Genomic DNA, 19,453 nt, shown 5'->3' on the forward strand with positions numbered 1-19,453 from the left:
GGCAGAGCCCTGCCCAGCTGTCCAGGCTTCTGTCCAGCTGCACAGCACAGGGCAACCCCAGCAGGTGTGGGGTTTCCGGTGAGAATTTGCTCAGATTTCAGCAAGGGCGTCCTCAGAAACCCGCCCTCGGGCAACCCCGCACGCCCCGCCTGGCCCCGCCTCCCGCTCCCCCTCACCTCACCGGGCGGAGGCAGGCACCCCTCGCTGGGCTGCAAATAGAAGCCGCTGGGAGATAAAGCCTCCCGCTGACGACCTGTGATGGACGCCGGGTGACAGCCCGGGGTGTCGCCGGATGGCCCTGCACCGCCACCTCCACGCTGCAGCCCTGCCCCCAGCCCCGCTGCCCAGACGGAGACCAGGAGGTGACCTTGAGAGCTTCCCCGGGGGAGGGTGCGGCTCTGCCCGGGGCCTGCACCCCAGCCCTGCCCCCTGAGGCTGCGGTGCTCCCTGCCTGCTGCCTTCCAGGGCCCGGGCCGGAGCGAGGTGGCCCCTCCCTGCTGCAGGCAGGCCCTGAGGACACCTCCCGCCCCCACCCAGGCATGGGGAGTGGGCACACACTGGGGAGCAAGGCCGGGCGTGCCGCCCCTGGGAGCCCGGCTCCTCTAGGCTGCTGCCCCATTCCCCCGGGGCACGGCCCTCTCGGGGGGCTAGGGTGGTCCCACGAGGGCCCTGCCTGCCTGGAGACCTGCCAGGCCCCCCCACCCTCGGGGAGCCCAGCCTGGGTCCCTCAGCCAGAGCTGAGACCAGGATCCTGTTATGTGCAAACGTTGCCAGGACGACGGGGCACAGGATGACGAGATCCGGGCGAAGTCATGCCATGTGTCCCAGGGGAGGGATCTGCCCATGCCTGGCCTGGCCGCCTCGGGGCCCGCCTGCTCTTCCGAACCTCGCTGTCCCTGTCCCACCGTCCCCGTCCCCCTCGGTGGCCTCAGGTGCACGCTGCTGCTCTGTGTCCATGGACCAGCGACCTGCCCACCGGGCCTGACAGCCCTGGTGCCTGAGGCGGCCGGTGGGGGAGCAGGGGCCTGTCCCTCGCTCTGGGGCATGTGGCCAGGCCGGATGCCATTCCTTGGACCCGCCCGCGCTCTCAGGCAGGGCCGCGCCTCCCCCCAGACCCCTGTGCCGCCTCCACCTGGTCAGTCTGCCCTGTCGGTGGAATGGAGGAGGGAGGGGGCCGGCCAGGGGCTCTGTGTGGAGAGGGCACAGTAACGGCGCCACTGGGCGGGCCCCGGGCCAGGAGCTAAATTATTCAGAGACACTGGAGCCGCCTGAGCAAGGAGCAGGCCGAGAATGAGTGACCTGGGGGAGCCCTGCAGCTGGCCCCCGTCCGGGGAGGGGAGCCCCAGGCTCCTGTCTGCCCGCCTGGGCTGGCATGGGGCCAGGGCCGGGCACCGGGGCTGGTCAGGCTGGTCGGTCGGGCTCCGGGGAATCTTGTGTTTCAGTGGCTGGAGGGTGGGGGTGGGGGTGGGGGAGGGGTGGCCACCCCAAGGAGCTGGGCCAGGGCAGGGTGCCAGGAACCCGGGGGGTTTGGGAGGCTGGGCAAACTCCCCGGCTGGTCTCCAGGCAGGCAGGGCCCTTGTGGGACCACTGAGGGCCTGAGGAGGGCGTCTGTCCATCTGATAGGCTGAGGCTCAGCGGGGCCTATGGTGAGGGGACCCCGGGGAGGAGGTCGGAGGGTCCTCCAGGTGCCCCCCGGGGTGGGAGCGCCGGTGAGTTAGAGCCGGATCCTGCAGGCTCCAGTGGAGGGAGGCGGGGAGCTGCGAGTGGCCAGCAGCCCCCGTAGGGGGAGGACTGCGGAGCCCCACACCCCTCCCCCCTCCCTCTTCCCTGGGGCGGGGAGGGGGGGGTCGAGGACACTCTGAGGCCGCGAGGCGGAGGCTGGTGGGTGCAGAGAGGGGTGCGCGGGCCGAGCTCCAGCGGAGCGGGGCGAATTCCCGGAGGGCGCCCTCTCCGCGCTCCCTATACCCCCACCCCCACCCCTGGCACATACACCTTCCGCCCAGCCGGCCCCTCCCGCCCTCCAGCAGCTTCTCTCGCTGTTTTTGGAAGTGGGCGCCCTGCCCTCCACGCCGCGCCCTCGGCACCGCGGACAGCGCGGGGGATGGGGGCGGCGTGAGGAGGTGCGGGGGGGCGGGAAGGTGGGGCGGACCCGCCTTGGGCCCAGTGGCGGACCCGCCAGGAATCCGGATCCCGCCGCGCGGCCGTTGCCATAGAAACCGAGCAACAAAGGGACGAGGGGCGCGCGGAGGGCGAGGGCGGGAGCCGGGTGCCTGGCCGGGCGGGCCTGCCGTCCGGGCGTCCGTCTGCCTGACCAGGGGACGCCCTTCCGGCCCCGCGCCCCGCCGGCCAGGACTCCCCCGAACCCAGGGGCCGCGCACGCCCCGCCCCGCCCCGCCCGCAGCCCCGACGTTGTCATGGGAACAGGCGCGGCGGGTCCGAGCGGGCGGCGGCCGCCTGGTGCGCGGGGCCGGGGGGCCGGGCGGTCGGGGGGCCCCGGCAGGTCCAGCCGCCCCCGCCCGGCGCTGGCAGGTGCACCCCGCCCGGCAGCGCCCCTCTCCAGGCCGCGGAGTCGGGGGCGGGACCCCTCGCCCCGCCCCGGCCGCGGAGCCAATGGGCGCGCGGGCAGCCCGGGGGGCGGGGCGGCCGGGGCGGCGGCGACGCGGAGACGGGCGCGGGCCGAGGGCGCGAGCGACCGGGCGCACCGACGACCATGGCCTCCAAGTGCCCCAAGTGCGACAAGACCGTGTACTTCGGTGAGTGCCGGGCCGCGGACCGCGCACCCCGCACCCCACACCCGCGCCCCCGGAGCCCCGTGCGCCCTGCGCCCCCGGAGCCCCGCGCGCCTGCACGCCCGGCCGCCGCCCCGGGATGCGCCGCCCCAGGGGAGTCGCCGCGGCCGGTGCGGTCCGGCGTGGAGCTGCGCCCGCGGGGCCACGCCCGAGCCCAGCCGCGGCCGGTGGGGTGGGCGCGCGCGGACCCCGGGACGAGGCCGGAGGGGGGGAGCGGCCGGTCCCCGGGGAGGCGCCGAGCGGAGCGCGCGCGGGCGGGTCAGGTCCGGTGCTCCGAGCGCCGCCTCCCTCGCTCTCCGGACTTCCTGGGACCTTTCCCGCCGCCCGGTTCGCCGACCCGCGGCACATGGCCCGGCCGACGTGGCCCAGGGCCCCAGCCCTCGCCCCGACCGCAGCCCACGCGGGGCGGGCGGATCCGGGCTCGCTCTGGCCTCGGTCCACGCGGGGGCGACCGCGGCCTCTCCCTCCGCGTGCCCCAGCCTGCGCCCTCCTCGGCGCGAGGCCCCGGCGCTTCCCACGGCGGAGAGGGTGGAGGGGTCCCCGGGCGGGAGCGGCCCCAGAGCCCGGCCAGCTGCCCCCCTGCGCCCCTGGCCGGCCCGGACAGACCCCTGGCGCGCACCCACCGACGGGCGCGCTCACCCTCTCCCTCTCCCTTTCCCATCCCAGCCCCGCCTCAGCCAGACGGGCGAGTCCCTGCCCGCCCCTCCCACCGCCCGCACATGGGGAGCCCGGGCCAGCGGGCAGGGTGGCCAGAGGGTGGGGCAGACCAGGGCCCCTTCCCTGGCCCTGGAGCCGTGGTCAGGGCCCGGGTGGGGACGGGCCGAGTGGAGGAAGCGGCCTGGCCTCCCTGCTGGCGGGCCCAGGCAGCGGGCTGCCGGCGGTTGTTTGCCGATCCCAGAGGGAGGGACCGGATTTGGCCTGGAGAGCTTCTGGCCTGGCGGGGAGCCTAGGGGCTTCCGGCCACCGGCCTCCCAGGAGCCCTCGGCCCCCGTCCTGGCCCAGCGGGGCTCCTGCCTGGGCGGTGCCGGGCGGGAGACGGGTCCGGGTCCTCCCGCCCGCCCCGTTGCCGGCGACTCTGCCCCCCAGCTGCCCCTGAGGGTGGACAGTCCTGAGGACGAGGCGGAAAAATGCTGTAGCCTGGGCCGCCGCTCAGAGCAGGAAACAAAGGCGCTCAGACCCGCTGGCGGCTGTCCTGCCGGGAGGGGGTGGCGGGGAGGGAGGGAGGGAGGGAGGGAGGGAGGGGGCCGCGGGGCCGGGGTCCTGCCCACCGCCCAGCAGGCTGCACCCAGCACCCCTCCTCCCTGGCCAGCACCTGAGTGTGAGCCCAGCGGGACGGGGCCAGACATGAGGAGTGACCCGGAGACCCTGTGCCTTTGTGTCCCCAACAATGGTGCGGCCCGGTGGGGTGCCGTGCCTCCCCACGCCCTGGGATCCTGTCGTCCCAGCCCGGCCAGGGGTGTGCGGCTGTTGACCTGCCCCTGGGTCTAAGGGTCATCCCCTGCCCAGAGCCCAGCTGCAGGTGGCGGTGGTGGCCCTCACCCGGCCAGGGGCACTGGGCGGGGACTGGGCTGGTGCGACCGAACAGCGCTGGGCTCCTGAGCTCCCGCCTTGCCCCGGGGATGGGAGGACAGGGGGGCCCCACTCCCAGGCTGCTGGGCCCTCAGGGAGGCCTGGCCCGGACATCACCCCTGAGTGAGGCTGACGGAGCTGCTGGTCCCCGGCCAGATTCCGCCCGGGGCACAGGGCCCAGCCGGCCCCCCCCCCCCCAGCTCCCCGCTGTGGGCCAGGCCCTTCCCGGAATTCCGCTGGTCCCTGGCCTTGTTTCCTGCCTCTCCTGGCCCTTTTCCTGCCTGCGCCCTGGGACGCCCCCACTCCCCTCCGTTAGGAGCTGGCCAAGCAGCCCCGCACCGCGGCGGGGGATGGGAGAGTGAGTGCCCAGCCGACCCTCAGCAGCTGGTCCCAGACCCCGGGCCCCACACAGCAGCTGGAGGCAGTGGGGTGGGGACTCTCGGGCCAAATGCAGACAGGCAGGCGTCCTGCCCCTCGGGGTTCCCCCAGGGGGGTGGGAACTGGCCTCCCCTCGGGGACTGGAGGCCCAGGGCGCCTTCCTGGACTGGGGCTTCTGCCAGCTCCATCCGAGCCTGACCCGGGGGCGGAGTGGTCAGGGATGTGTGAGGAGGTGGGCGTGCAGGACCGGCAGGACACGCCAGCTCACAGCCCGGGCAGGGAGGGCACCCAGGCCAGGGGGCGGGCACGGGCCCCGAGGAGCAGAGGGGGCACGGCTCTGACCCCCTCTCCCCGCAGCCGAGAAGGTGAGCTCGCTGGGCAAGGACTGGCACAAGTTCTGCCTGAAGTGCGAGCGCTGCAGCAAGACGCTGACGCCGGGCGGCCACGCCGAGGTGAGCCTGCCACGGGGCCGGCGGGGCACGGGCTCCCCACCCTCACGCGTGTGTGTGTGTGTGTGTGTGTGTGACGCCGAGGTGAGCCTGCCACGGGGCCGGCGGGGCACGGGCTCCCCACGCTCACGCGTGTGTGCGTGTGTGTGTGTGTGCGTGTGTGTGTGTGTGTGTGTGTGTGACGCCGAGGTGAGCCTGCCACGGGGCCGGCGGGGCACGGGCTCCCCACGCTCACGCGTGTGTGTGTGTGTGTGTGTGTGTGTGACGCCGAGGTGAGCCTGCCACGGGGCCGGCGGGGCACGGGCTCCCCACGCTCACGCGTGTGTGTGTGTGTGTGTGTGTGTGTGTGTGTGACGCCGGGGTGAGCCTGCCGCGGGGCCGGCGGGGCACGGGCTCCCCACGCTCACGCGTGTGTGTGTGTGTGCGTGTGTGTGTGTGACGCCGAGGTGAGCCTGCCACGGGGCCGGCGGGGCACGGGCTCCCCACGCTCACGCGTGTGTGTGTGCGTGTGTGTGTGTGACGCCGAGGTGAGCCTGCCATGGGGCCGGGCGGGGGCACGGGCTCCCCACGCTCGGGCGTGTGTGCGTGCGGGTGCGTGCGCGTGCGTGTGCGTGTGCGTGTGCGTGTGCGGTGGGGGTCAGCGTGCCCGTGCCGCCCTCACCGTGCCCGTGCCCGTGCCCTCTAGCATGACGGGAAGCCGTACTGCCACAAGCCCTGCTACGCCACGCTGTTCGGACCCAAAGGTGAGCCTGGCGGCCGCCCCGCTGCCCTGTGGTGGCTGAGGGGTGGGGGGCGCTGTCTCCCTGCCCATCCCAGGGCCGTCCCCGCTCACCGCGCCCCTGGAGAGGGTCCTGGCCGCGTGGGACAGGCCGTGAAGAGCCATTTTCTTTAAAAAAATATATATATATTATTGCCCCAACCGGTTTGGCCAGTGGGTAGAGCGTTGGCCTGCAGACTGGAAACCAATAAAAACATATTAATAAAAACAGCAGGCAGACCTAGCCAGTTTGGCTCCATGTACAGAGCATCGGGCTGCAGACTGCAAGGTCCCAGGTTCGATTCCGGTCAAGGGCATGTACCCTGGTTGAGAGCACATCCCCAGGGGGATGTGCAGGAGGCAGCTGATGGATGCTTCTCATCGATGTTTCTAGCTCTCACTCCCCACCTTCCTCTCTGTAAAAAGTCAGTAAAATATTAAATGTCAGGAAGAGAGAGAGAGAAACAGTAACGATGGAGAGGATCATGGATCCGCTGCCTCCTGCACGCCCCACACCTGGGATGAAGCCCGCCACCCAGGCCTGTGCTCTGACCAGGAATCAAACTGACTCCCTGGTTCAGAGGTCGGTGCTGACCACTGAACCACACCGGCCGGGCTGAGAAGCCGGGTGGTGGGGAGGGCGCGGCCACCCCCTCCACGGCGCCCCCTCCCCGCAGGCGTGAACATAGGCGGCGCCGGCTCCTACATCTACGAGAAGCCGGCGGCGGACGGCCCGCAGGTCACCGGCCCGGTCCCCGTGGAGGTGCCCGCGGCCCGCGCCGAGGAGCGGAAGGCAAGCGGCCCCCCGAAGGGGCCCAGCAAAGGTGGGCGGGCCCTGCGGCGGGGGGCGGGGGCGGGGGGCTCTGCGGGGGGGCGGGCGGGGGGGTACTGAGGGGGGTGCCGGAGCCCCTCGGCCGCCCTGACCCCCCTTCCCCCCCAGCCTCCAGCGTCACCACCTTCACCGGGGAGCCCAACATGTGTCCCCGCTGCAACAAGCGGGTCTACTTCGGTGAGTGAGCGCCCCGGCCCCTCACCTCCTCCCCCCTCACCTGCCCCCCCCCCCCCCCCCGGCAGGTGCCCCGGCCCCTCACCTCCTCCCCCCTCCCCTCCCCCCCCCCCCCCCCGGGCAGGTGCCCCGGCCCCTCACCTCCTCCCCCCTCACCTGCCCCCCCCCCCGGGCAGGTGCCCCGGCCCCTCACCTCCTCCCCCCTCACCTGCCCCCCCCCCCGGGCAGGTGCCCCGGCCCCTCACCTCCTCCCCCCTCCCCTCCCCACCCCCCCCCCCCCCCGGGCAGGTGCCCCGGCCCCTCACCTCCTCCCCCCTCACCTGCCCCCCCCCCCCCCCGGGCAGGTGCCCCGGCCCCTCACCTCCTCCCCCTCACCCCCCCCCCCCGCAGGTGCCCCGGCCCCTCACCTCCTCCCCCTCACCCCCCCCCCCCGCAGGTGCCCCGGCCCCTCACCTCCTCCCCTCCCCCCCCCCCCCCCGCAGGTGCCCCGGCCCCTCACCTCCTCCCCTCCCCCCCCCAGCCGAGAAGGTGACGTCGCTGGGCAAGGACTGGCACCGGCCCTGCCTGCGCTGCGAGCGCTGCGGGAAGACGCTCACGCCCGGCGGCCACGCGGAGGTGAGGGCGCCGCTCGGGGCCGCGGGGCGGGGCGGGGGCGCTGGAGGGTGGGGTGTGGGGGCGGGAGGGGCGCCTGGGAGGGATGTGGGGGGACGGGCTCGCTCGGGGGGCGCGGGGCGGGGAGGGGAGGGGGCGCTGGGGGGAGCTGGAGGGTGGGGTGTGGGGGCGGGAGGGGCGCCTGGGAGGGATGTGGGGGGACGGGCTCGCTCAGGGGGCGCGGGGCGGGGTGGGGAGGGGCCTGGGAGGAGCTGGAGGGTGGGGTGTGGGGGCGGGAGGGGGGCCTGGGAGGGATGTGGGGGGACGGGCTCGCTCGGGGGCGCGGGGCGGGGCGGGGCGGGGCCTGGGGGGGGCCCGCGGCGGGCGTGGGGCCGGCTTGGGGCGGGGCCGAAGGAGCGCGGCGGGACCCTGGGCCCGGAGGGACCGAGGCCGCGCCGGGCGGAGGGGCTGCCCCCTGGCGGCCAGAGCGGAGGCTGGTGGCCCCGCGCTGTGCCCGCCCCGCCCCCGGGTCCTGGCCTTGGGCGCTGTGGGCGCTGCGGGCTCCCCGGGGGGAGGAAGCCGCCGGGCGGGCGGGGACAGGCGTCCGGGGACCCACCGCCCCCCTCCCGCCCCCAGCACGACGGCCAGCCCTACTGCCACAAGCCCTGCTACGGCATCCTCTTCGGGCCCAAGGGTGAGTGCGACCTGCACCCCCTCCCCACCCCTCCCCTCCCCACCCCCCTCCCCACCCCTCCCCTCCGCACCCCCTTCCCCACCCCTCCGCGCCCCCTTCCCCATCCCTCTCCTCTGTGCCCACCTCCCCACCCTTCCCCTCCGCACCCCCCTCCCCACCCCTCCCCTCCGCACCCCCCTCCCCTCCGCACCCCCCTCCCCACCCCTCTCCTCTGTGCCCACCTCCCCACCCCTCCCCTCCGCACCCCCCTCCCCACCCCTCCCCTCCGCACCCCCCTCCCCTCCGCGCCCCCCTCCCCACCCCTCCCCTCCGCACCCCCCTCCCCACCCCTCCCCTCCGCACCCCCCTCCCCACCCCTCCCCTCCGCACCCCCTTCCCCATCCCTCTCCTCTGTGCCCACCTCCCCACCCCTCCCCTCCGCACCTCCCCTCCCCACCCCTCCCCTCCGCGCCCCCTTCCCCATCCCTCTCCTCTGTGCCCACCTCCCCACCCCTCCCCTCCGCACCCCCCTCCCCACCCCTCCCCTCCGCACCCCCTTCCCCATCCCTCTCCTCTGTGCTCACCTCCCCACCCTTCCCCTCCGCACCTCCCCTCCCCACCCCTCCCCTCCGCGACCCCCTCTCCACCCCTCTCCTCTGCACCCCCAACACCCCCTCTCCTCCGCACCCCCACCCCCGTGCACCCCCACCCCCGTGCACCCCCTCCCCTCCGCACCCCCCTCCCCTCCGCCCCTCCGCACCCCCCTCCTCACCCCCCTCATCCCCGCCCCTCCACACCCCACCACCCCCTCGGCCCTCTCCACAGGAGTGAACACTGGAGCTGTGGGCAGCTACATCTACGACCGGGACCCCGAGGGCAAAGTTCAGCCCTAGGCTCCGCCTGCCCAGGGGGCAGTGCCAGCCGCCCGTCCTGCCTCCGAGGGTCCGGCCCAGCCCAGGCCGGCGTGCTGGGGGGAGGACGCCCATGGGCTTCTCCAGAGAGACCGCCCGCCACGGCCCTCGGCGTGCCCGCTGTGCCCGCACCGCCCTCCTGTGCCCGGGCCTCCCTGCCTGTGACCCTGTGTCTCCTGGCCCCCGTGTCCCCATGGCCTGGGCCAGCCTCACCCCCTCCTGCTGCCGCCCCCGTTATTTATCTCCCTTCGCGGGGTCACAGCCGCACCCCCGCGCCCCGGCCGCCCTCCGCTGCCTCCCACGCTGCCTTCCACGCACTGCCCACCACGCTCCTGTGGTTCACGCAACGCAGACTTTTGCTCAATAAATTGTTTGAGGATCGCTGGGCCCCACGTCTCCATCTCCCCCCAACACCACCACCCAGGACTCCCAGCACGAGGGGGGGGGGGCTCTGGGCAGCAGGCCCAGGGCTGGTGGTGGGAGGGAGGCTGTGTTTTGGGGGTGATGGGGTGTGGGGGGGCGGGCTCCTGGGATTGGGGTCTGGAAGTGGAGAGGAGCCCTGTAGGCCGAGGTCACCCCCCTGGAGCCTGTGGGCTGAGCCTGCACCCCTGGAGATGCCAGCACTGGGCATTAGGAGCCGCCTGGGTCCCTCAGAGACCCCAAGATGTAGGGGGTCAGCCTTGGTAAAGAGGCAGGGGGCAGGCCACGTGGGGGGCAGCTGAGCAGAGGAGGGGTGGGTGGTGCAGGGTGGATGGCTGAGGGGGGCCTCCAGCCCAGGACTGAGCCTGGAAGCCCGAGGGCTGCGATGGGATGGAGACCAGGTCCACCCGGCTCCGCCCATCAGCAACGGGCTGCCTGGCGGTCCGCCGGCCTCGGCGTCGGTGGTGGCCCCGGGGCAGTGCCGGCCACGTCCCTGGGCGGCGGCGGGGACCTCCCAGGCTGGGGGTGCCATGCTCCCCATTTCATCCTGACCCCCGGGAGCTCCGGGGAGCCCCCCCCCGCGGGCGGCAGATCTCCCTTTGCAGCGCCCGGGCGCCCCGCCAGAGGGCGCGCCTTCCCCGCCCCTGGGCGCCCGGCCAGCCACCGGGCTCCGCCCCGGCCCCACCCCCCCAATACCCCCCCTCCCACCCCCCCCGGCCCGGTGCCTCCCTCCCCGGAGGCCTGGGCATCGGCGTGGCCACCTCCGAGCCTCAGACAGCGGCCCCGGCCCCGGCCCGGCCGGGCTGGACCTGCCGCCGGGCCCTTGGTCCGACATGCAGCCACCGGGTCCGGGGCGGAGCGCCGGCTCCGGGGCCCTGAGGCCAGGCCCCTCCCGGCCCGGCCCCCCGGGGAGGGGGGGTACCCCGGCCCACCGCCCCGGGTGAACTGACCCCCCAACGCCCCCTCCCCCCCGCCGCCCGGGCCCCGGTGTCCGACGGGAAATTCCTGGCCGGCGGGCGGGGTGGGCCCGCGGGGCGCAGCCGGCCTCCCCCGGGGCCGGGGCCGCAGTGGAAACTATGCGGGCGGAGCCGTGCCGCGCGGGGCCGCGGGCTGGGGGGCGGGGGTGAGGGTGGGGGTTGGGGATGAGGGTGGGGCTGGGGTGGGAGTGGGTTTAGGGTGAGGGTGGGGACCGGGACCTACTTGCAGGGGGGCCCCGCCGCCCGGGAGCGGGGGGCGCAGGGGTCGCCGGGACCCGAACACCCCGCCCCGCCGTCTGGCCGGAGGGCGCGCCCGGCTTCCTGCGCGGAGTGACGCCGCCGTGTTTGTTTCCAAGCGGTTGTCATGGAAACCGGGGCGGGGCTGGGCGAAGCGTCTCCGGCGCGTGGGCGAGGGGCGCGGGGGCCCCCCAACAAGACAGGTGCTTCCCCCTCGGCTCCCGGCGCCCTGGGCGCGTCCAGGCCCGGCCCTGGCCGGTGTGGCGCAGTGGGCAGAGCGCGGGGCTGCGGACTAAAGGCGCTCGGCGTCCATTCCTGGTTAGGGCACATGTCCCCATTGTGGGCTGATCCCCGTCAATGATTCTCCCTCATCATTGATGTTTCTATCTCGCCCCTCCCTTCCTCCCTGAAATAAACAAAAAAACATTTTTTTAAATAAAAGGTGCACGACCCCTGGTCTCTGCTCGACCAGTGAGGCAGCCCCAAAATGCCGTCTGACCACCACCTTGCTGTACCCCCAAACCCCAGGGCTGCACACACCACCTGACCTTCTTCACCATCCTGCTCCCCAAACCCCCCAACCTCACCTCCCACTGGCCCAGCTTTCCCATGATGCCTGGCCAGGCCCCCGACCTCTGACCTGGGCCCGTGGGGCCTGGCTGGTGCCCCCACTGCCCCAGTTCCCTGCGGCCCCCTAGTTCTCAGGGCAGACCTCCCCTGCCCCTTGTGGACCCCATGCAGCTCAGACTGGATCCCCCGGACTTCGTGGGAGGGTGGGTGGGGGTGGGGAGCGTGGCTACCTCCCTCTCGCTGCCCATTGGCTATGGCTGGGGGCTGCGTGCCAGTGCCCCTGGGGGCGAGGTCAGGCGAGGGCTGAAGGTTCCAGGGCCAGGTGTGGGCAGCACATTTCCCCAGACCGGCCTGGCTGGGGGCGGGGGAGAGGGCACAGCTGGCCTGGCTGTGGGGTCTCAGGGCCCGGGCGGCCCAGCAGCTGGCCTGTGAGGGTGGAATTCGGGGCGGTTTTGCATGGGCTTTGGCTCCAGGATGCAGATTCCTGGAAGCGCGCTCAGCTGCGGTGTGGGGCGGGCCTGGGGAGGGCCGGGTGCCCGCGGCCTCTCTGTGGACCCCGGCTGGCAGAGGGAGCTCAGGCCACAGTGCCCCGCCCTCGGCATGCCAGGCCTCCTCCCAGTGGGCCAGGCCGAGGGCTGGCGGCCCCAGCAGAACCTTTCTGGGAAAGGGCATCTGTCGTCCCACCCCCAGGCCTCAGGGCCAAGAGGGGGGTCCGGCCTGCAGGCCTACCCTGGGACCAGACCTCGGGGCAGACAGGGGTTCCCCCGAGACAGGCGGCTGAAAATAGGCCCTGGGAACGTCTGAGTCCCTTTCCTGGCTGAGCCTGGGGGGGGGGTGCGGGGGGCAGGGCTGGAGCGGAGGCACTGCTCTGGTCCCCGCTCTGCGGTCAACCGGGCACGTGTGGACTGTGTGTGCGCAGAGCAGGGACACCCTCACACCTGCCCACACCCCTGACTCATCGGCTGGGCGGCAGACCTGGAGGCAGGGCGGGGCGCCGGGTGTGGCCTCGGGGTGAGGCGGGAGCACGCGCCACCAGCCCTGAGGAGCCGAACTTTCCCCGTGGGCTGCGGTGGATTCCTCAGAGGTCACCGGCCCAGCCTGCCTCCGTGCCTGGGCCTGTGGCCTCCCGGAGGCTGGGTCCCGCCGGCCCGCCTGCTCCCCCACCGGCCTCCTCCGTGATGGGGGAGGGGTGCGGAGGGAGGGTGAGCAGGGCCCTGCATCGCGCCCGCCCCCCACCCTCCCGGCCCCGTCTCAGGGCCCCAGGTGCCCGCCCTCCTGTTCTGCTGGCAGCGGGATGTTCTGGGCACAGGAGCCGCCTGGGGCGCAGCTGGGTGCTTCGTGGCCAGGACGGCCATGCTGTCCTTTATGCTGCAGACAAGGCCCTGGGGCCTGGGGCCGGTGCTGGGAGCATGGGGCAGGGGGGGAAGAAGGGGGGCCCGCACATGGGGTATGTGAGTGAGGGTTCAGTTCTTCCCTTTGTTCCTGCAGCATGTGCCCATAGCACCCGCAGAAGAGTGGGGTCAGGAGTGGAGGGCCTGACAAGGCCCTGAACTGGGCCCTGGTCCTGTGTCAGGGACCAGTCAGCACTGCGCCCAGGCGTCCTGGGCCGGTGCCTGATGCCAGCAGGAGGCCTTGCCCCGGGGGGGCCCCGGTCTGGGGTGCTGAGAGGAAGCCTCCGACGGGCATGGTGTCTGAGGGAGGGGGGGCTGTCCCCCTGGTCCCCAGGAGCTGGCATGGGGTCCCCACTCCATGGGCAGGTGGGGGCTCAGGGGAATCGGAGGGGCACACCAGGCTGTGGCCGGAGCTCTGGGAGGGCTCCTGTGTGTCCCTGAGTGTGTGTGTGTGTCCGTGTGTGTGTGTGTGTGTGTGTGTGTGTGTGAGAGTCCAGGGTTGGAAAAACCACGCCGCCTACCAACCAGAGGGCGAGGCCCGTGGCCCTCCTCCCCTCCCCTCTCCCTGTTTCCCGCCCTGTGACCATGGCAACAGGCAATAACAGCAGGAGTCATCACCCAGGTTTTCCGGGGGGGCGGGGGGGGCCTCCCCACAGGGCGAGGTTGCAGTTGCAGGGGGAGGATGGACGCTGCTGCACTGCCCCCTCCCCTCCTCCCCCTGCCGCTGGGGTGGGGGTGTGTTGGGGGGATGTGGCGGGGGGGTGCGCAGAAGTATGGGAAGCCGAGTGGTCTGAGAGGAGCCCATGCTCCCCACACACAGTATGCCCACAGGTGAGGACACACACACACACACACACACACACACACACACACACACGGCCGGGCCCCTGCCCCCATTACCCCTGGCCGCCTCCCTCCTCCTGCTGCTCCGGGTCTGGGCCAGGAGGGGAGGGAGGCCCGCTGCCTCGGACGGCCTGGGTGGCCTGGGCCTCTGGGGCCGGGAGCTGGGGGAGCGGCAGGGAGGGGCCCCGTGTGACGGGAGCAGGCCGGGGCGGGGGGGGGCGGGGCGGGAGGGAGACTGGGGGTCCCCTGCACCCCACTCCCAAGGGCAGTGGACAGCCAGCCCCTGAGGGGCTCCGGGACCCGGGGCTGGCAGAGCCACAGTGGGGGCAGAACTGTGGCCTCAGAGAGGGGGTCCTGGGGAGGCGGGAGGCCGGAGCCGGCAGAGGGGGGGGTGCAGGCCGTGGGGCATGGCGTCTAGTGTGGCGCCTCCTAGACAGACTCTGAGGTGTGGCCTCCATCATCCATGAACCTGGGGGCTCCCACCCTCACAGGCTGGTCTCCGAGGGGGGGGGTTGAGATGGAGGCACCCAGGCTTTCCCTGTACCCCAAGGCCGGCTGCAGGTCCGGGGGCAGGCAGGTGGACTTCAGGGAGGGGGCGGTAGGGACCCTGGGTGCTGCTGGGGCTGAGTGTCTGCTGGGGAGGCGGTACCCCAGGGGGACGGGGCGGGTGTAGGGGGGCTGAGGACGGGCAGGCGGTGGCTGAGGGGAGGGAAAGCTGGGGCCAGCGGGAGGGGCTGGTGAAGGCAAGAACCTGGATATGGCTGGGGCTGGGGGTTGGGGGGCCCCAGGCACTTGGGAGCGGAGGGAGAGGGAGGCCTGAGGGAGCGGCCAGGAGGGAGGGGGTAAGCTTTTCAGGGAGGGTCCCCCTATCTCCCCCGGCACCCTCCCCCTGGCCGCTGAAGGATGGCAGGACCCTGAACCAGCACCAGCCCCTGGACCCACCCCATTCCTGGGCGGGCGGCCCGGTCTCTGTCTCTGCCTGGCACCGGGGCGGGGGCAGCGTGTCCAGGGCAGCAGACGTGGACAGCACCGCCCAGGCACCGCCCCAGAGAAAAGCACCCCACCCCGGGCTGGACTCTGCAGACAGCCTAGGTGGGGCCCCCGCCCCCCGCCTCGTCTCCCCACAGAAGGGGCCGGCCCCTCTGCAGTTCCTTTTTGGGAATCCTTGTGGGGCGTCCCCATGGCCCGTGGGTTTTCCAGGGCGGGTGGGGGTGCGGGGCCACAGCGCTGGGATGCCCCGCGGAGGGGCCGCCGGTGCGGTGAGGGCCTGGGGGGGGGGGCCTGAGAGGCGGACTCCCGGGTGGGCCCAGCCTCACCCCGGCACCGGGGAGGGGGAGGGTGCGGGTGTGGGTGAGGGTGTGGCCGCACCTGTCCGCATCCCGCCGGCGGCCCCCTCCCCGCCTCCCGGGGGCTCCGCTGGGGGCGGGCGCCTTCCTGCTTCGGGGGAGCCCGCGGGCACGTCCGGGCCTCACAGCCCAGGGCAGGGGGCGGGGCTGTGCCCGGAGCGGTCCCCTCTGAGCCCCCGGCCCCGAGCCCAGCCTAGCGGTCCCGGCCCCGGGGGCGGGGTGGCCCCCGGCTGACCTTTCTCCCTATGTGAGGCCCTTGGGTGCCGGCCCGGGATCGGGGGGCGGGGCGCGAGGGGCGGACCTCCCGGAGGCGGGGTCCCAGGTTCCCTGAAAGGCGAGCGCCCCGCGGGGACCCACCCAGTCCCAGCGCTGCCGTTCCCGCCGCCACCGCCGCCAACATGCCCAAGTGCCCCAAGTGCCAGAAGGAGGTGTACTTCGGTGAGTGCCCCCCATGACCCGAACCCTCACCCCGCACCCCCCGCACCCCGCGCCCCATGACTCCCGCACCGCGTGCCCCGCGCCCAGGCGCCCCAAGTGCGCGAAGGGGGTGAGCGCCCCCCACACCCCGTACCCGCCCAACGCGGTGCCCCGAGCCCCATGCGGAAGCCCGGACCCGGGAGCCCTGGCCAGGGCGCTCAGGGGGGTGGGGGCGCCTGGGACCCCGGAAACCGCCCGGGAGCAGACGCCCAGCCCCGGCCGCAGCCGCCTGGTGTGCCGTGGGGACCCCCGCGTGGGGTGACCTCCGTCTCCCGCCTCTGGGTCTCCCCATCTTTAGGTCTGGGTGCCTCCTGGCGCAGCCTGGGCGGGAACCCCAACGGGGGGGGGGGGGCGGAAGGATCGCGGGGTTCGGCCGCCCTCCCAGCCCGCGCTGAGTGAAAACAGACCCGGAAACCGTTGTCCCGGGCGCCGTCCCTGGCGCTGCAGCCTGGGTCCCACCTTCCCCAGGTCCCACCCTCCCCGGGTCCCACCCTCAGGCGCAGGAGGAAGTGAAAGCGGTGCCCCAGCCACGCAGAGGGCGCCCTGCGGCCGCACCCCGGGCGGGTGCAGAGGGTGCAGAGTCTGAGGCTCAGCCGGACCGCCAGGCTCCTGACCCCCGGCCGCCGCCCTCGGCCCGGGCCAGGCCCTCCCATCCACTGGGCTGGACTGACCTGGGGTGGACTGACCCGGGGACCGGAGGGCCAAAGGCCACCGGGGCCCTGGCGGGTGTGGCTCAGTGGACAGAGCATCCATCTGCGCACTGAAGAGTCCAGGGTTCCGTCCTCGTCAAGGGCACATGCCCAAAGGAGGCATGCAGGAGGCTGCTGATCAGTAATTCTGATCACTGATGTTCATCTCTCTCTCCTCTCCCTTCCTCCCTGAAATGCATAAAAACATTTAAAAACAAAACACTTTGGCTGGGCCCTGGCGGAGGGGAGGCGGGGAGGGTGTGCCCTGGTCCCCAGAGCCGGGCTCAGGCCTGTCTGCCTCCGCAGCGGAGCGGGTGACCTCGCTGGGGAAGGACTGGCACCGGCCCTGCCTCAAGTGTGAGAAGTGTGGGAAGACCCTGACCTCGGGGAGCCATGCCGAGGTAGGCGGGGCTGAGGGGCAGCGGGGTGGGGTGGGGGTGAGGGGGGAATACAGCCCCTCATGGCCTCTCTCTGCAGCACGAAGGCAAGCCCTACTGCAACCATCCCTGCTACGCCGCCATGTTCGGACCCAAAGGTATGCCCCCCAGGCCTGACCGCCCCCAACCCCCCTTATCCAGACCCCCAGGCCTGACCCAGCCCCCCAGGCCTGACCGCCCCCCTCCCCCCTTATCCAGACCCCCAGGCCTGACCCACCCCCTGCCTGACCCGGCCCCCAGGGCAGGACCCAGCCGCCCGGCCTCTGGCCACCTCTCAAAGGCATGCTGTTTTCTTTGCAGGCTTTGGCAGAGGAGGCGCTGAGAGCCACACCTTCAAGTAGACCCAGGTACACCCCCACCCTGATCCCCAGACCAGCTAGCCCTCAGGATGGTCCCCCACCCACCCCTCCCGCCTCCAGTCCCCAGTGGAGCCTGCACCTACCTCAGTCCCTGTCTCTCCGCAGGCCCTGGAGGCCCCGCCCCCGGACCTGACCTGCTGCCCGTCCAGGCTGATGCCCGGCTGTAACTCCGGGAGCCCTCCGCAGACCCCGTGCCCTCAATAAACCAGCTGGGAAGGCTGCCTGCGTGTGCCTGTTGTTGGGAGCGGTCGAGGGAGGGCCTGACCCTGTGCCCCCTCTGCAGGGAAGGGGGTGGACACCATGGAGCTCAGCTCTCCAGCTCTCAGGCCAAAGGTGCCCCAGGCCCATTGGGTTAGGCCGGTGGTCGGCAAACTGTAGCTCACTAGCCACCTGCAGCTCTTTGGCCCCTTGAGTGTGGCTCTTCCACAAAACACCACGGCCTGGGCGAGTCTGTGTTGAAGAAGTGGCGTTAGAAGAAGTTTAAGAAATGTCAATCATTGTACCGTTGGTATTTAGCTCTGTTGACGAATGAGCTTGCGGACCACGGCCAGGGGAAGGCGCCGGTCAGCCAGCAGGTCAGGGAGCACCAGGCCAGGGGTGGGAGTGGGTGGGAGGCCGGTGCAGGGTGAGTCAGCTGAGCTCATGCTGGTTCCGGTTTTGGGCTCTGGGGAGTCGTGGTAGGGTGTCCTCGCCTGCCCTCCCCACTTCTTCCTGCCCCAACCTTGTTCCCTCCTCCCCCCCCCCCCTGCCCTGGACACCACTGCCCTTCGTGGGCCCCACCTTGTGCCCGGGAATCCCCCGAGGCCCGCTGCCGAAGGGGCATTTGAGGACAGTGCAGGACGGCGGGGCTTTCCGGAAACTCCCATGTCAGATCACCGCAGCTGCGGACTTGGCCACCCAGAGCCCTCCCCACGCCCCCCCTCACCCTCCCGTCTCTGCTGAGGAAAGAGCCATAGGGGTGATCTCAGCGGCAGCGCCCCCCTTCCCCCCACACTATCCCAGGGCCTTGGTGGGGCTCCTGCAGGGCTGGCCTATGGGCTGGGTGGGGGCCGGACCAGCTGAGGGCGGGGCTGAGGGGCAGCCTGCAGTGTGGGGTGAGACACAGAAAGACGAGATTTGCCTGGCCAGCAGTCCCGTTGTTTGGAACATTATCCCCTACACCCAGCGGTTCCGGGTTTGATTCCCACCCAGGGTGTGTACCTAGGTTGTGGGTTTCATCCTCTCGGGGCACGTATGGTATGGGAGGCAACTGATGGATGTTTTCCTCCCCATCCCTCTGAAAACCGACAAAAACAGCCTTGGGCCCTAGCCGGGATCTCAGTGGTTAGAGCGCCAGCCTACGACCGAAGGGTGCGGCCTGGATTCGGGTCCAGGCCGTGGACCTCAAAGGCAGGCTCCTCCCCGGCCTGGGCCCTGGTTGGGGCGAGTGCAGGAGGCAACCAATCGACGTGTTTCTCTCACATCCATGTTTCCCTCTCTCTAAAAGCCAATGAAAAAACACCCTCGGGTGAGGATTAACAACAAAAAACATTCTTGGGTGAGGACTTAAGGGAAAAAAGAAGGAAGAGCGAGTGATTCACTGAATTCTAGGAGGTGGAGGTGGAGCTGGGAGCTGGGGGTGCTGAGGGGATGGCTGGGCGGCTTGAGGCTGAGTTCTCGGCTGACAGGGCTGGGAGGGGACAGAGTGGGCACAGGTGCACAGGGAAGTGTGGTCCGAGGTGATGGGACACGCAGCGCTGGGTGGCAGCAGGGGTCCCCCCGCTCTGGGGGCACCTTGAGGTGAGCATGAAGGGAGCTGGCCAGAGGGAGCGGGTCAGCCAGGCCTGGGCTGCTGTGGAGGGAGGAGGCAGGCCAGGCTGGAGGCCCGTGCTGGTCTCTGAGCTGAAGCTGGCCCTGGGAGGGGACGGGTGGTGGGGCCAGGAGCAGGTAAAGGGGGCTGGGGCGTGCAGCCGGGCAGGTGGGATGGGGGTTCCAGGGCACCTGAGGTGGAGGCTGGTGGAGGAGGAGGTCAGTTATGGGGAAACGTGGGTGAAGAGCTGGTTATGCCCGGCAGGCAGGCGAGCAAGAGGGAGGACGAGGAGGAAGGCGGGTCAGGCGTGTCTGCACTTTCTGTGGGTTTGGCTGGGGCTGGGAGGGCTGGGGTCAAGTGACTTCCTTCTCCTCTTTCTCTTCCCCCTCTCCTCCTCTCCCTCCTCCCTCACGCTGTCTTCTTTGAGGGATCATGTACATGCCATAACGGCACCTGGACACAGTGGATTGTCTGTAACCATTCAGACTTCTGCAGCCAGTCCATTCTAGACCAGCCAGGCACCCACCAGTCCCCTGTGCCGGCCCTGGGGGCCCTCCCGGCCTCAGCTCCGGGCTCTGCCTCTGCTCACGCGCGTTTCCGGACACCTGCCGCCGCCACTGCCCCCGGGGCCCCAGCCTGGCTGATCCGTGTCGGGCTGCCGGTGAGCAAAGCCACCGGACTTCCATGTCTGTGCTCAGTCCCCGGGCTCCGGGGCGGCACCGCCGGGCACAGAGCCGCTCGTCCCTCTCCGGGCTCCTCCATTCTCCGGTGGCGGGAGGAGCCGGCGGGAGGAGA

The 19,453-nt window shown here is 72.2% G+C and overlaps 2 protein-coding genes across 6 annotated transcripts in view; both read left to right on the forward strand.

Annotated features, from left to right (window-relative positions):
• Nucleotides 1-19,453, forward strand: part of LOC118714871 (cysteine-rich protein 1) — a 38,343-nt gene that overhangs the window by 777 nt on the left and 18,113 nt on the right. Inside the window, exons 2-6 of one of the 4 annotated variants that reach the window (XM_036430346.2) lie at nt 15,305-15,345; nt 16,380-16,474; nt 16,551-16,608; nt 16,811-16,857; nt 16,975-17,090. In XM_036430346.2, coding sequence (XP_036286239.1) covers nt 15,306-15,345; nt 16,380-16,474; nt 16,551-16,608; nt 16,811-16,851 — 234 coding nt within the window. In that variant the 5' untranslated portion in view covers nt 15,305 and the 3' untranslated portion in view covers nt 16,852-16,857; nt 16,975-17,090. Of the gene's footprint in view, nt 1-15,285; nt 15,346-16,379; nt 16,475-16,550; nt 16,609-16,810; nt 16,874-16,974; nt 17,091-18,073; nt 18,081-19,453 lie in introns of those variants that run through there. The other 3 variants (XM_036430344.2, XM_045578869.1, XM_045578868.1) reach the window with 3 other exon arrangements.
• Nucleotides 2,588-9,246, forward strand: CRIP2 (cysteine rich protein 2). Of its 2 annotated transcripts, XM_036430341.2 has the most exons (8): nt 2,588-2,753; nt 5,094-5,188; nt 5,871-5,928; nt 6,620-6,766; nt 6,883-6,951; nt 7,469-7,563; nt 8,176-8,233; nt 9,038-9,246. In XM_036430341.2, the coding sequence occupies exons 1-8, from the start codon at nt 2,711-2,713 to the stop codon at nt 9,103-9,105; spliced, it is 633 nt and encodes a 210-aa protein (XP_036286234.1). In that variant the 5' UTR covers nt 2,588-2,710; the 3' UTR covers nt 9,106-9,246. The 2 variants fall into 2 exon arrangements, with proteins under 2 accessions (XP_036286234.1, XP_045434821.1); XM_045578865.1 differs by lacking the exons at nt 2,588-2,753; nt 5,871-5,928 and adding an exon at nt 4,584-4,716.

This window comes from Pipistrellus kuhlii, unplaced genomic scaffold (assembly GCF_014108245.1).
Source record: "Pipistrellus kuhlii isolate mPipKuh1 unplaced genomic scaffold, mPipKuh1.p scaffold_m20_p_107, whole genome shotgun sequence".
In the NCBI taxonomy this organism is placed as follows: domain Eukaryota; kingdom Metazoa; phylum Chordata; class Mammalia; order Chiroptera; family Vespertilionidae; genus Pipistrellus; species Pipistrellus kuhlii.